Below are 13,414 nucleotides of genomic sequence, written 5' to 3' on the forward strand. Positions count from 1 at the left end.
ATTAAACACGCGACGAGAATATATAGGCCTAATATTAACAATATGTTACTATTCAGTGAACGATTTATCTGTGAACAATTTGTCGGTGCCGTGAACGAATAGTCGCGTGAACGATTTGTCGCGTGAACGATTTGTCGTGAACCAACTGTCGGTGAACAAGTTGTCGGTGAACAAGTTGTCTGTGAGCGAATTATCCGTGAGCGATATGTCGCGTGAACGAATTGTCGGGTGAACGAAATGTCTGGTGAACGAATAGTCGCGTGAACGAAAAGTCGTGAACGATTTGTCGGTGAACGAAATGTCAGTGAACGAATTGTCGTGTCCCCTTTAAAAGGAGGGCATGTCCTCCTTTACCATATGTCCGTCTGGTAACCGTATCCTGGTAGTACCTGAGAGGGAGAGAATGACTACTTAATTAAAATAATGTTTAATATAATTTGACAGCCTTTAAAGATATTTTATGTCTCAGAACAAGGCTAACAAGCATTTATCCCTTAAGAATTTACTTGTAGGGGTACAGAATGTAGAAGTTTATTCTTTAACCGTATTTCTCCATCTCCTATATATATTTAATATAGATCTATTAAAAGTATACTCATCAATTCGTTTATAAAAACGAAATACAAATTTAGCGTAAATCCAGAATTACTTCCGGTTGAAAATATAACCTTTCACTTCTTTCAAGACTAAGATCAGTTGTATCATTGTATAATGCAAAGGCAAGGCAGAGCTATAATTAAATATCTAGAATAGATCTAGATCACCCCATAGGCCATACATAGCATTTTATTTAAAGACTTTAAAAACCAGAGATTTGGACTAGATCTAGATCTACTATCATCTAGATAGATTATGTAGATCTACTTAGTCTTAGATAAGTGAGTTAGTCAATTAGACTTTCACTAGTTTAACTTATTTATTAACTTTAGAACTTTAGACACTTTTTGTCTTTAGTAAACTAGTGTCTTTAACTTTTAACTTTAGTAATTAGTCTACTACATCCAGAATTATGAATAAGTTTTCAATAAGAATTATTTATAGACTATAGATTAGTCACTATAACTATAGATAGAGAAGTACAAGTAGAATTAGTATAGACTATAGAAAGTAGATCTATCAGTTATCAGTATGGTCTAGAGTCTAGATCATGTTGACTTAATGACCACTATTTTAGTATTAGATCTACTAGAATAAATTATTATTTATAGAGAAGTAGAATCTACAAGTAGAATAGAAAGTAGATTATTAGATCTAGATTGAGAATCTAGTTTCTACAGTTCTAGATCTGTATTGACTATATAATATATAGATCTAATAGTTAATAGTAGATATCCTAGATTGTCCTAGATTTAGATCTAATAATACACAAATAGTCAATAGATCTAGAATATAGTCTAGATTTAAATTAGATAGATAGATTCTAGACTTAAGTCTAGATCTAGTCCTGGAATTAGAATCTAGACTAGAACTAAATTATATAACTCCATATAGAATCTAGTATATACATATAGTATAGACTTTTATAAATACTATTTATAGTTAATATAGATCTAGTCATTCTTATCAATCTAGATCTAGTAAAATCTAGTTTTAGATGATCTGATGGATCATGATCATGACGATCAGTAGATCTAGAATTCTAGATTAGGTCCACTGTCTGGTAGACTTTAATATCTTTATTCTATTGAATTATTTAGAACTAAAATCAATTAATGTCTAGTTCTAATATATATAAATATATATTGTTATGATTTTCTCTACCAGGCCTTCTGTAAAAGCTCCTCAACACCACATCTAATACAAGAACTTGACAACAAGGGTTCCAAACAACAATATGGTGGTTAAATAAAATAACTAATACATCAACAACCAATACAAGACAATTGGCTACACTAACTTCAAATGCTTTCTTGCACTTGACAGAACTGCCTACTAAGCACTATAAGTCTCTCTTTATACTTCTGGACTTGTACAGCTACATTTTTGAAGACTCACATTCTACCGCACCATCCTAACTGCCTTGATGTCCCGGAATCAACTGTCCTTTCTTACACACTGTCTCTCGTTTGTGAAGGCTTTCGATCACATGGTCATAACTTGAGTCATATTTGCGTGTACTAGCAGTACTGTCCTTTGTCTATTGACAGCCGTTGACCTGTGTGATTTGCCTGTGTTATGTGTGTCAGTAGGTCGCACACACATTAACCCTATTTACGGTATCTGCATACCTTGTCAAGAAATTGCCTATAAACGAAGCTACTTTTATAAAACTAGATGTCACTGATCCAGCCAAGAAACCATTAGTTCTGGTTGAAGTATAATTTCACTTCTAACAAAAATTCCCATTCTTTTGAATAAGTTTTTATTGGTGCTATTATGGAACCATGAAAATTATACTTATTTTGCTGTCTAGTTTATTTTATATTTAAAATTTAATGATCTTAATATAAAACTTTTTTTTTTACAAATGCATTGTTTTCCTAGGTGACAGATGTTAAAGTAGATTTGAAAACATAGTGATCTTATATTAACAGAACTACACCACAAGTATGTAACTTTGAAAGAGGTTCAAGCCCCAATGAATATGCTCAACATCATTTTCTGGAAAATGGCATCAGTGAACTAAATCAAGTAGACAATGAGTTGATAGTAGATTTTCTAGTCAGATTTGAGTGTACTTTGCTTGAAGAATTATCAAAATGGGTTTTGAAGTGGAGGAGATTCAGGTCATTGAACTTCATATGATGGACAAAAGGAAGTACTTTCCACTGACCCTTCTCAGTGGCCTTACTATTAGAACAATGCTTTATCCTTTTGTCTTGATTAAGACACGTTTACAAATTCAAAAGGGGAACACAGTATATCGAGGAACCTTTGATGCATTTGTCAAAATTGTAAGAAATGAAGGCAGAACTGGTTTATATAGAGGATTCTGGGTAAGTTTTTTTTTTTTTCATTCACATAAATTTAGTAAAAAATACAAAAGCTGATGTTTAGCTGTTTAATTTTATGCATTTAGATGGGGCTACATTTTGAATAGATACCAGTAGTTAAATAAGAAAAAGATTGAGAGGACACATACTCAGGAAACTTATCAGTGGCAGTGGGAAGAGATTTTGATGTCAAAAGTTTTTATGATTTTATAAGGCATCAGAAATTATTCTTGAGATGTTCTCGAGACTATGAGCACCTTGTGGCCTAATGGCAGCAACACTGACATTTGTTATGGTATTAACAAATATTTTCCTGAGATCTGTTTAGAACCAGCAATTGATGCCTCTTTGTAATGAAGGACCCCATAGTAGCTTCAACACATACTCTGAAATCTTATGAAGAATAGAAAGAAAGCAGTTGTGTTAAATTGTACTTTTATTATTGTGATCCTTGTCTCCTGTGAGTAGATTCACTTAGATGCATCCCATACTTTAGAGTTTTACATATAATATAAACTATTTCAGTCAGTGTCTTGTTTTTTGTTGTTTTTGTTTTTTTCTATCCAAGGTTATAGTATAATATACTTTTGCATACATTTTGTTTCTGTACCTACCAGGTATCATGTTTACAATTATTTCCATCTATGGCTTACATATCAACCTACGAGGGAACAAGACACTATCTTAAAGAACATTTAGGAGTTACTGAAAATAGCATACGTTCATTTGTGGGTAAGATGTGCATTTATCTAATATGATATTCAATTCAATTGTTTAAGGTTTTCATGGATAAAATAAAAAAACATAATTTAACCATCTTGATAGAGTTCATCACAAATAACCTTTTATTTCTAAGCAGAGAAGATGAGGTTTGCTAGAACTTAGTGTCCTGCAATATTCTCATAAGACAAGATAGATCCAGCTTTGTTCTTAATTAATTGGCAGTAATGAAAACTGATGAATACAGTAATCTTTTATTCATTTTTGTTTTGATTCTAAAAAGGTGGAGGCTTAGCATCAGTCACTGGTCAAACTCTAGCTGTCCCAATAGACATCATATCACAGCATTTAATGTTAATGGGAAGACGAGAGAAATGCAAAGGTGAGTATAAGTATATGCTTTCAGATCTGTTTATTCCTGACTCATTACCATTTGAACAGTGATAGACATTATTCTAATTAAGGTTTCTTAAATATTACTTTTACTTAAAAACATATTCTGCTGAGAAAAATAATAGTAGCTAATTTTGTTTTCCATTTATTCTTCTCATACTAATATGTAATTTGAAAAAGTATTTATAAAAAGCTAATCTCAAAAAAAAAAAAATAATTGCTTACTATTTCAATTAGTGTTGCCACAATTTCTTTTGGAGAGTAGTATTGTCTCCCAAATTACATGAGATATAATATGCAAGTTCGTAGGTCCTTCTATGCCTCTTTTATATGCCTCTTTTAAACACTCTGAAGAAGCACTAATGAGTAATCCAGCGATGAACAAGTCACATAAAATATATATTACTTGTACAAATAGAATATTAACATGAATTACATAATACTTATGTTAAATAAAGTGAAGATACTGATGATTAATTAATAATACAATAATGAACACTGAACATTCACTACTTGGAACAATGATTGTTTACAGAGCTATCAGATTTTTTTTCCAACTTCTTTAATCTTAACTTTCTAAAATACATTTGTTTAAATCAATCTCTCCAAGGTCTTCAAGACTTTTGAATCTAACAATAAGCACAAGTTTTTTTTAACACATACCTAATACCTGCGACCTAATAACCTGGTCAATTCTCTTATGCTTGGTTAGCAGCAGTGTGTGCTGTCAGGCGTGACAATGTCTATGTTTTAATCTTGATGTATACTAGTAATGTATTGCTCATTAGTTAATCATTGATGTATACTATTAAATGTATTGCTCAGATTTCAGTGAGTGGTCCAAAGAAGAAAGGCGAGCTCAAATAAAACTATCCAATCTTCAAAACATACACCTGAATGAACGTGTCTCAATGTCAAGGTTTGGTGCAGTGAATGCCATTATTAGGACCATCTACAAGAGAGATGGCTTACTGGGTTTCTACAAAGGTTACTTTGTCTCTCTGGCTTGTTTTGCTCCCAACAGTGCTCTCTGGTGGTTTTTCTATGATTCTTATACAGGTAAGAAGCACAATGAAATGTAGTGCAGTAAACAACCTTCTACTTTCTTTAGTTTTTCAACAGCTTCTATTCATTGAGATTTAATATTGACTAATTTGACACCTACATTTTCTGTATTCATTTGCACATTCATTCTTTAGACTGCATTAGAAACTCAGAACAAAGTATTTCATTTTAGTTTATGTGTTGTTTTTTGTTTGTATGAACTAACCAGTAAAATAGTCTCTAGACCCTCTCTATTTATTTATCTGTTTTCTTAATGTCAAATCACATTATACATTTTATCATTATCAATGTTCAATCTCTAGATAGTTTAATAACATTCTATCATTCATCCCATTGATGGCTGGTTTTACTATTTAGTTATAAGAGTGTTAATTATTTTTTACAGTTTTTTTTTCTTTTTGATTCTTAGTTTTATTTGCTGGTGTGATACCAACCTACATTCCACGTCTGGCCATACAAGTTGTGGCTGCTCCACTGAGTGGGGTCTCAGCAGCTTTGATCACAAATCCAATAGATGTGATACGTGCTCGCATTCAGGTATGTTTTCCATTTTTTTATGCAATTTATCTTTGGCGAAAATCACCAAATTTAGAAACTCTTCAGGATAGAAGACTTAAAACTGAAGTAGCAATTATACATTAGACACTGAACTATAATCTTCAAATACAAAAACTAAACCTAAAAAAATACTCAGGCACAAAAATAGAGGCACATTACTTGTTCCATATGCTGGGACAAATTTATACAAATGCTCCTTTCCCAAGTGCTATTAGAGCATGGAAACCAATGACTTGTCAGAATTTAATTCATTGATTAAGTTAAGTTAACATGCATGATTAGATTGACCTAGGAACACACGAAGGATGTAATCACCTTCTTTGAAGTATTTTATAAGATAAGAACATTGGAAACTGGAACAAACTCAAAATAGAGCAGTGAGATTCATAACAAAGGAATATTCACATTTGATTAGAGTAACACCTTTAGTAAGTTAAGACATTGAAACATCTAAGAGCAATGACAGTAGTAGACATTAACTAATGAAAAAATGTCAGCTCAATGCTTTTCCATTAAACCATTAGTTGTTATGCTGAAAATGTGACAATGTTATTGTATACTTGGCTTATCACTGCTAACTGAAATAAAGGATTTTGTGTGTCCTCATTACTCAAATATTTTTTTTACTGCTGATCAGACACAAAAACTCTTATGTTCCTTTGGCAACTAAATTGTTGAACAATACTTAACTTCATGTTGTAAATGTCACATATAAAGTTAAAGAGAAACTGAGGTACGGACATTTAACTTGTGTTATTGTACAAATGTATGCTCTTATCATGTCCTGTTTTTTGTAATGCACAATTGTAGAACAATTATTTTAAAGATTATTATTATTATTAAGGTTGAAGGCACCAAGTTTGGAGAGACAGTCCGAACCCTGTGGACAGAGGAAGGTTACTGGCTGGTGACAAAAGGACTATCAGCTCGGCTAGTACAATCTGTGACCTTTTCGATATTTATTATTTTAGGCTACGAAACAATCAAAAGATGGAGTATTCTAGAGCAATATAAAGACAAAGTCAGGTGGTGATTTTTGTGGAATCCTAGCTCAAGAAAATTGTGTTAGTCAATGCAATATTCCAAATTTTAAACTTGTAAAAAAAAATATTATTTATTACATGAAAATTTTCTTGTTATATACCATTGCTGTATTCTTTTGTACGTACACTATGTGCTGATATGTATGTGATTTTCAGTTCAGGACTTTCACAAAGTGATTCATATATTAAAATCTACATAACATGAATAAATAGTGGTTCGTTTGTAGCACTCTCTTTGTGTTCAGAATTATTTACTTTGTTTATTCTAGTATTTACAAAATGGACTGAATGGTGTTTATATGCTATGAAATAGCATTTAAAAATAGCCTAATAATGGGTATGTGTCATCAAATGGCTTTTACAATGTCTAGCATTTACCCTTTGTCTGAAGCTAGTGATTTGATTCCTAACATTACTTAAAGCTGCAAAAGTATGGGGTTAGGAAACAGATCTCCTTTTCTTCAGATTAGTTGACTATGATTAGACCAGTGATTTCCATTTAGTTTTCTTTCCTACAGGGGTGTTTTGGGGCCAGTGTCTTGTTCAGGCCTCTTGATAAGAGTGCAGTTTGGAAGGATATGGTAGGCATTTTCTGATGATACTCCACAAAGGCATATTTCACTATTCCCAATTTTTAGCTTACAGAATATATATTGTCTCATTCTGTTGTGTTCGGTTCTAATTTTAGGTATAGCCTCTATAATAGATGTAAGCCTTTATAATAGATGTCCTTTCTTGGGATTAGAGATGAGAGCTTGACAATATCACTTTTATTCTTTTCCCTTGCCAGCCAGAGTATTGACTTGAAAAGTAGAAACTTATTATTTATCTTCTTTTCTTGGTATCTAGTGATTTCCTCTGCTTGCAGTGTCCAATTTTCACAGCCATGTAGGAAAGTTACATTAAAGATCATTGTACAACTCAAGAATTCTAGGTGAATAGCAAATAATGGTTTAAAAACTAGCTTTTCTACTTTATATAGATTGAATATATTAGAGCAAGTATTTCATAAGCAAAGTCTTAGTTATTAACATTATTAGTAGCCCAGAAAACATTTTTTTCCACTGGAATCAGATGAGTCTTAGGAAATATTTCCTTGTCATAAGCAGCTTTATTTTTATTTGTCTGTCTATGGATGTGATTTAATCGAATCATTAAAAACATACATGTGAAGAATTATATATGTTTTATACATAATGAATGGGTAATTTGTTTATTGATTTCATTATATTAGCTAAGTGAAGAGCGTGCATATTTAGTCTGTAGGTTCGTGTCTTTCTTTAATAACTTCGTTCTCATCAGACTGAAAATACTTTAGTTGGCATCTTCAGTCTTGAGGGATACTCTACACAAGCTCTTTAGTTGACATCTTCAGTCTCATACTCCACGACGTTTGTCACCAGCTCTTTAGTTGGCATCTTCAGTCTTGAGGGATACTCTACACCAGCTCTTTAGTTGGCATCTTCAGTCTTGAGGGATACTCTACACGACGTTTGTCACCAGCTCTTTTGCAGGAGCTGCTAGAAACCATTTTGAAAGTCCCAATGGCTAAGAGGCTCCTGAAATCTTTGCATAGAATATTGTAGAATAGATTTCTGTGTGGTTGAAGAGCTGTGGTCTCTAGCTGCTGAAATTACTGTGCTCAATAACAAGTATACTGTCAACAATTAAACAAGTAAAACATAAATAGGTTGAAAAATGTCAGCCAGAGGAGATTGGTGTTCTCAGTTCCCGCAAGCGCTTTACCATTTAGCACAGATTGATGTTCTCATTTCGGCAAGCGCATTACCATTTAGCACAGATTGATGTTCTCATTTCGGCAAGCGCTTTACCATTTAGCACAGATTGGTGTTCTCATTTCGGCAAGCGCTTTACCATTTAGCACAGATTGGTGTTCTCATTTCGGCAAGCGCTTTACCATTTAGCACAGATTGGTGTTCTCATTTCGGCAAGCGCTTTACCATTTAGCACAGACTGGTGTAGATGATGGGAGGGGAGGCATAAATTCGATCCTTTGAAATAAATGATTTTGTCTTTGGCAAAATATATGTAGGTCTGGCCCACTGGCGGATCCAGAACTTTGGAGTGGGGGAGGGGCGATTTTTTTCCTAACCCTAACGCCCAGTAAACCCTAACCCTATGCATAAACGTGCGTACAGCATATATATATATATATATTCGATATGTGAGAATAAAATAAGACTGTTCCTCAATCTTCGGCGAAAAAAAAACAGTCATGTTGAGGCCTTTCTCTTGCAAGCTTGGGGGTCTGGGAGAGCGCTGTAAGCTTCCTTGGTGGGGTTCGGGGCGAAGCCCCGACACCCAAAAAGCGTTTTCTTGCATTTTTCACTGCAGAAACGCATTCTCCTGACATCTACAGCTCATTATTTATCATTGGATACGGGGCTTCTTCGCCCCGACGCCAAAAGCGTTTTCTTGCACTTTTCACTGCTGAAACGCATTCTCCTGACATCTACAGCTCATTACTCATGAGTGGGTTCGGGGCGAAGCCCCGACGCCAAAAGCGTTTCCTTGCATTTATCACTGCAGAAACGCATTCTCCTGACATCTACAGCTCATTATTTATCATTGGATACGGGGCTTCTTCGCCCCGACGCCAAAAGCGTTTTCTTGCACTTTTCACTGCTGAAACGCATTCTCCTGACATCTACAGCTCATTACTCATGAGTGGGTTCGGGGCGAAGCCCCGACGCCAAAAGCGTTTCCTTGCATTTATCACTGCAGAAACGCATTCTCCTGACATCTACAGCTCATTTCTTATCATAGGGTACAGCTCATTATTTATCATTGGATACGGGGCGAATCCCCGACCCCAAAAGCGTTTTCTTGCACTTTTGAAGGCTGAAACGCATTCTCCTGACATCTATTCATCAGTTAGGTTCGGGGTAAAGCCTCGACGCTAAAAGCGTTTTCTGGCATTCTTCACTGCAATAACGCATTCTCCTGACCTACAGCTCATTATTCATACTATTATAAAGGGCCTTTTGAATAATGTGGAAAAATATTCTAATCTGAATTTATAGTCCCTTAATACATTGCAAATACAACCGATTTGTTCCTTGAAAAGATAAGATACCCCACATTATTAGATTAAGGCTTTGAGGATCGCCGCCGAAAAAAAAAGTTCGATTAATAATATTCAATAAAATTAAAGTATAAATTGTGAGTTATAGTCCTAAATTTATTTTAACTAGAAAAATATGAGATAGAATAAAGGTTGGAAAAAGTCGACTAGGAAAAGATTATCTGGCTTTTGAACTCATCTCAACCGTGACTGTTATATTGAAAATTTTCGTTTGAATTATAACTTTTCCAAAGCAAAGTCTTTCTTAAAATAGTTATGATTAATTCATGTGAAATTACACAAACTCTGTCTGGAAAGTGGTAGGGCGGTAAAATGAAAACGATTAATCCTCGCTCCTTTTTATAATTTCCGCTAATGATTACATTTTGCATTAAAGAATAGGGGTTAGACGACTCGATATAAGAATTTACTTTATAGCATATATAAATTATATTAGTGATAGATTTTTTTTAATTTTGTAATTTCTTACTATAATACAAAAATAAAAAGTATTGGTTTGTCCAATGAAGGGAAGGTGATTGCATGTATCGCACTTCCACCTGTTTATATTATATAGATATTCGACTAATTTTGTTCACATACTATGATTTCTCCATAAAAGTAGGACGCCTCCCCACACACACAAAGGGTTTAGATGGGAAAGGCAGTAGAGGTATTCGTTCCTCCCCTTCCAATCGGCCAACAGGTGAACGACATAATATAAAGACCGGTTAAAATACCAATAACAAGTTTTAATCATATAGATATTTAATTGATTCTGTTAATAAGCTTTGATTTCTACAAATAAATAGGACCGCCCCCCCCCCCCACTCGAACGTTTATGGTGGGGGGGGGGGCGGATTGATGCCATCGGCAAAATACTAGAGGGGGGGGCGAAATAATCTAAAAATAGGTTGAAATATAAATAATTAGTATATATTATTAACATAAGTAATAAATTCGTATACAAATTGTGTGAATTCTATACTAAAATTGGGGGGGGGGGGGTCGGCCGAGTGGGGGGGGGGCGATCCCTCGATCCGCCAGTGGTCTGGCCTCAAGATGGAAATAGATCACATTATTTAAGTGAAGAAAGACAGTAACTAGGCTTGTTTTTTTTAGAGCAATACCGCATTTCAAGAAAATATACTATCGCTCTCTTCTTGCGAACCCTAATGAGATCGCAGCCAGAACTCTATATAGCTTCTAGTCACACTCAGCAGTCAAAGGTCATGGAACTAAAAAATAATTGGTGGCTTGAGCTGTCTGTAAACATGCAGAGACATACTGACACTGGTGACACACGCTCTTTCTATGAGTCGCTTCGATGTGCCTATGGCCCAACTTACCAGACTACTGCACCGTTAAGATCACCCGATGGTTCTATCTTATTAACTAGCGAGACTGACATACAAAATCGCTGAACAGAACACTACAGTATGCTGTTTGGTGATAAAAGGCACGTATCGGACGAATCGCTGGCAAATGTCCCTCAGAAAACTATGAGAGAGGAGCTCGACGACCCACCGACATTTGAGGAAATTGAGACAGCAATATCTAAACTCAAAAAAAAAATCAAGGCACCTGGCTCTGATGGACTTCCCGCTAAAATATTTAAAATGGGTGGTGTCGCCCTAACCGAGAGGCTAACAGACTTGTTCGCTCTATGCTGGAAGAAGTGCGTGGTCCCACCTGAACTTCGAGATTCCGTAATCATATCCCTATACAAAAAAGGTGACAAGTCTAACTGCTCCAACTATCGAGGCATTACACTTCTGTAAGTAGCAGGAAAGATCTTTGCTCGAGTGTTGCTCGACCGACTAACCCAGTCTTTAGTGGACGAGGTCTTATGTGAAAGCCAATGTGGTTTCACAGCCGGTAGAGGTACATCTGACATGATATTTGTTCTGCGACAATTTCAAAATAAATGCAAAGAGCAGAACCTAAACCTATACGCTGCCTTTGTGTACCTCACCAGGGCTTTCGACACGGTCAGTCGCGATGGTTTGTGGATGATTTTGGCTAGGTTGGGATGCCCACCTACTTTCCTATCCATTCTCAAGCAGTTTCATATGGGACAAAAAGGCTAGATGGTGCCCTTTCTGATCACTTCCCAATAGAAAATATCTTCTTTGGCGTAATGCTGGGTCAAATGAGTCAGCGATTGCACGAAGGCATCTACATCCGGTTTCGTTCAGACGGCAATGTGTTCAATCTTGGAAGTCTACTATCCCACACAAAAACAAAGGAGATGGTCATAACGGAGCTTCTCTATGCCGATGATTGCGCCCTGCTAGCTCACAATTAACACGATCTCCAGAACGCAGTAAACGAATTTGCACACACTGCCGCCTCTTTCGGTCTATCTATAAACCTCGGGAAAATAGAAATCATGTTCCAGAAGTCACCCAATAAAACCTACTCAGCCCCAAGGATCGCCGTAAACGGACAGCCCCCTAACGTGGTAGACCACTTCACATATCTGGGTAGTATAGTGTTAAATGACGCCTTACTTTCAAGGGAAGTTGATAACCTTCTGGCCAGGGCTAGTAGCGCTTATGGACGTCTTCAGGCGAGAGTTTGGCGGAACAAATCGCTCCGCCTGCCTACAAAAATCAATGTCTACCAGGCGGTGGTTCTCTCAACCCTTCTATATGGCTCTGAGACATGGACACTATATAGAAAACAAATAAGACTTCTTGAGCGCTTCCACCAAAGATGCTTGCGCTCCATCATGGAAATACGGTGGCAAAACGGCACTACAAACAGCGATGTCCTTGCGAACGCCGGTATGGACAGTATAGAGGGACTTCTTATGGTCCGGCAGTTACGATGGGTAGGGCACGTATCCCGTATGGGAGACGAACTAATGTCAAAGGCAGTCTTTTTTGGTGAGCTAAAAGGTGGTCGACGTAACAGAGGCGCCCCAAGGAAACGCTTCAAATACCAACTTTCCTTGGCTGACATAGAAGAGAGCACCTGGTTGAATGCGGCCTCAGAACGAGACAGCTGGAGGTCACTCACGAAGGCCGCGGGATACACATTTGAGACCAAAGAAAATCCGCTGACGAGGACAAACGCAGACGGCGAAAAGAAAATCTAAATCGACCACCTGTGGACAATGGTTATGCTTGCCCTGGATGTGACAAAATATGTAGGTCACAGCTGGGGCCGCGCAGCCACGGAAAATAATGCACTCCTAATCTTCGGACTCGAAGACAAGCCTTATTTTAGAGCAATTGAAGAAACTAATAATGTAAGCATTATAGCCTACAGCGACGCGTGTTTGATGTGTCGATAGTTTGTATTGTACCATTCCCACTTGTAAAACTTAAGAAAGACTTTTTTCATTCACGGAGTACAAATGTACAAATTGAATTAATCTATTACAATTCTGTAACACATTGATAATTGGAACGAAGAATTTATAGCACCTTTTGAATGGCTTTTTATAGAGAAACTAAACAAGATTTGTTTACAATCCGATCCCAATGACTGGACCTTCGATTAAATACTGAATTATACGCCTCTTTCAATGTCACTAATATCAATTGTTTATATCCATATTACAGTATATGGATATGGTTGTCATTGGAGAAGGAAAGACCCCAAACTGT

General features: G+C 36.0%; 1 protein-coding gene across 2 annotated transcripts; it reads left to right on the forward strand.

Moving 5' to 3' along the window:
• The first annotated feature begins 730 nt into the window (after positions 1-730).
• On the forward strand, positions 731-6,944 carry LOC106079138 (solute carrier family 25 member 44-like). Of its 2 annotated transcripts, none has more exons than XM_056017499.1 (7): positions 731-878; positions 2,485-2,936; positions 3,551-3,665; positions 3,937-4,035; positions 4,872-5,105; positions 5,521-5,648; positions 6,514-6,944. In XM_056017499.1, the coding sequence occupies exons 2-7, from the start codon at positions 2,700-2,702 to the stop codon at positions 6,700-6,702; spliced, it is 1,002 nt and encodes a 333-aa protein (XP_055873474.1). In that variant the 5' UTR covers positions 731-878; positions 2,485-2,699; the 3' UTR covers positions 6,703-6,944. The 2 variants fall into 2 exon arrangements, with proteins under 2 accessions (XP_055873474.1, XP_055873475.1); XM_056017500.1 differs by having other exon boundaries at positions 2,535-2,936.
• Positions 6,945-13,414: the final 6,470 nt, after the last annotated feature.

The sequence above is a fragment of the Biomphalaria glabrata genome, chromosome 18 (genome assembly GCF_947242115.1).
Source record: "Biomphalaria glabrata chromosome 18, xgBioGlab47.1, whole genome shotgun sequence".
NCBI classification, from domain to species: Eukaryota; Metazoa; Mollusca; class Gastropoda; family Planorbidae; genus Biomphalaria; species Biomphalaria glabrata.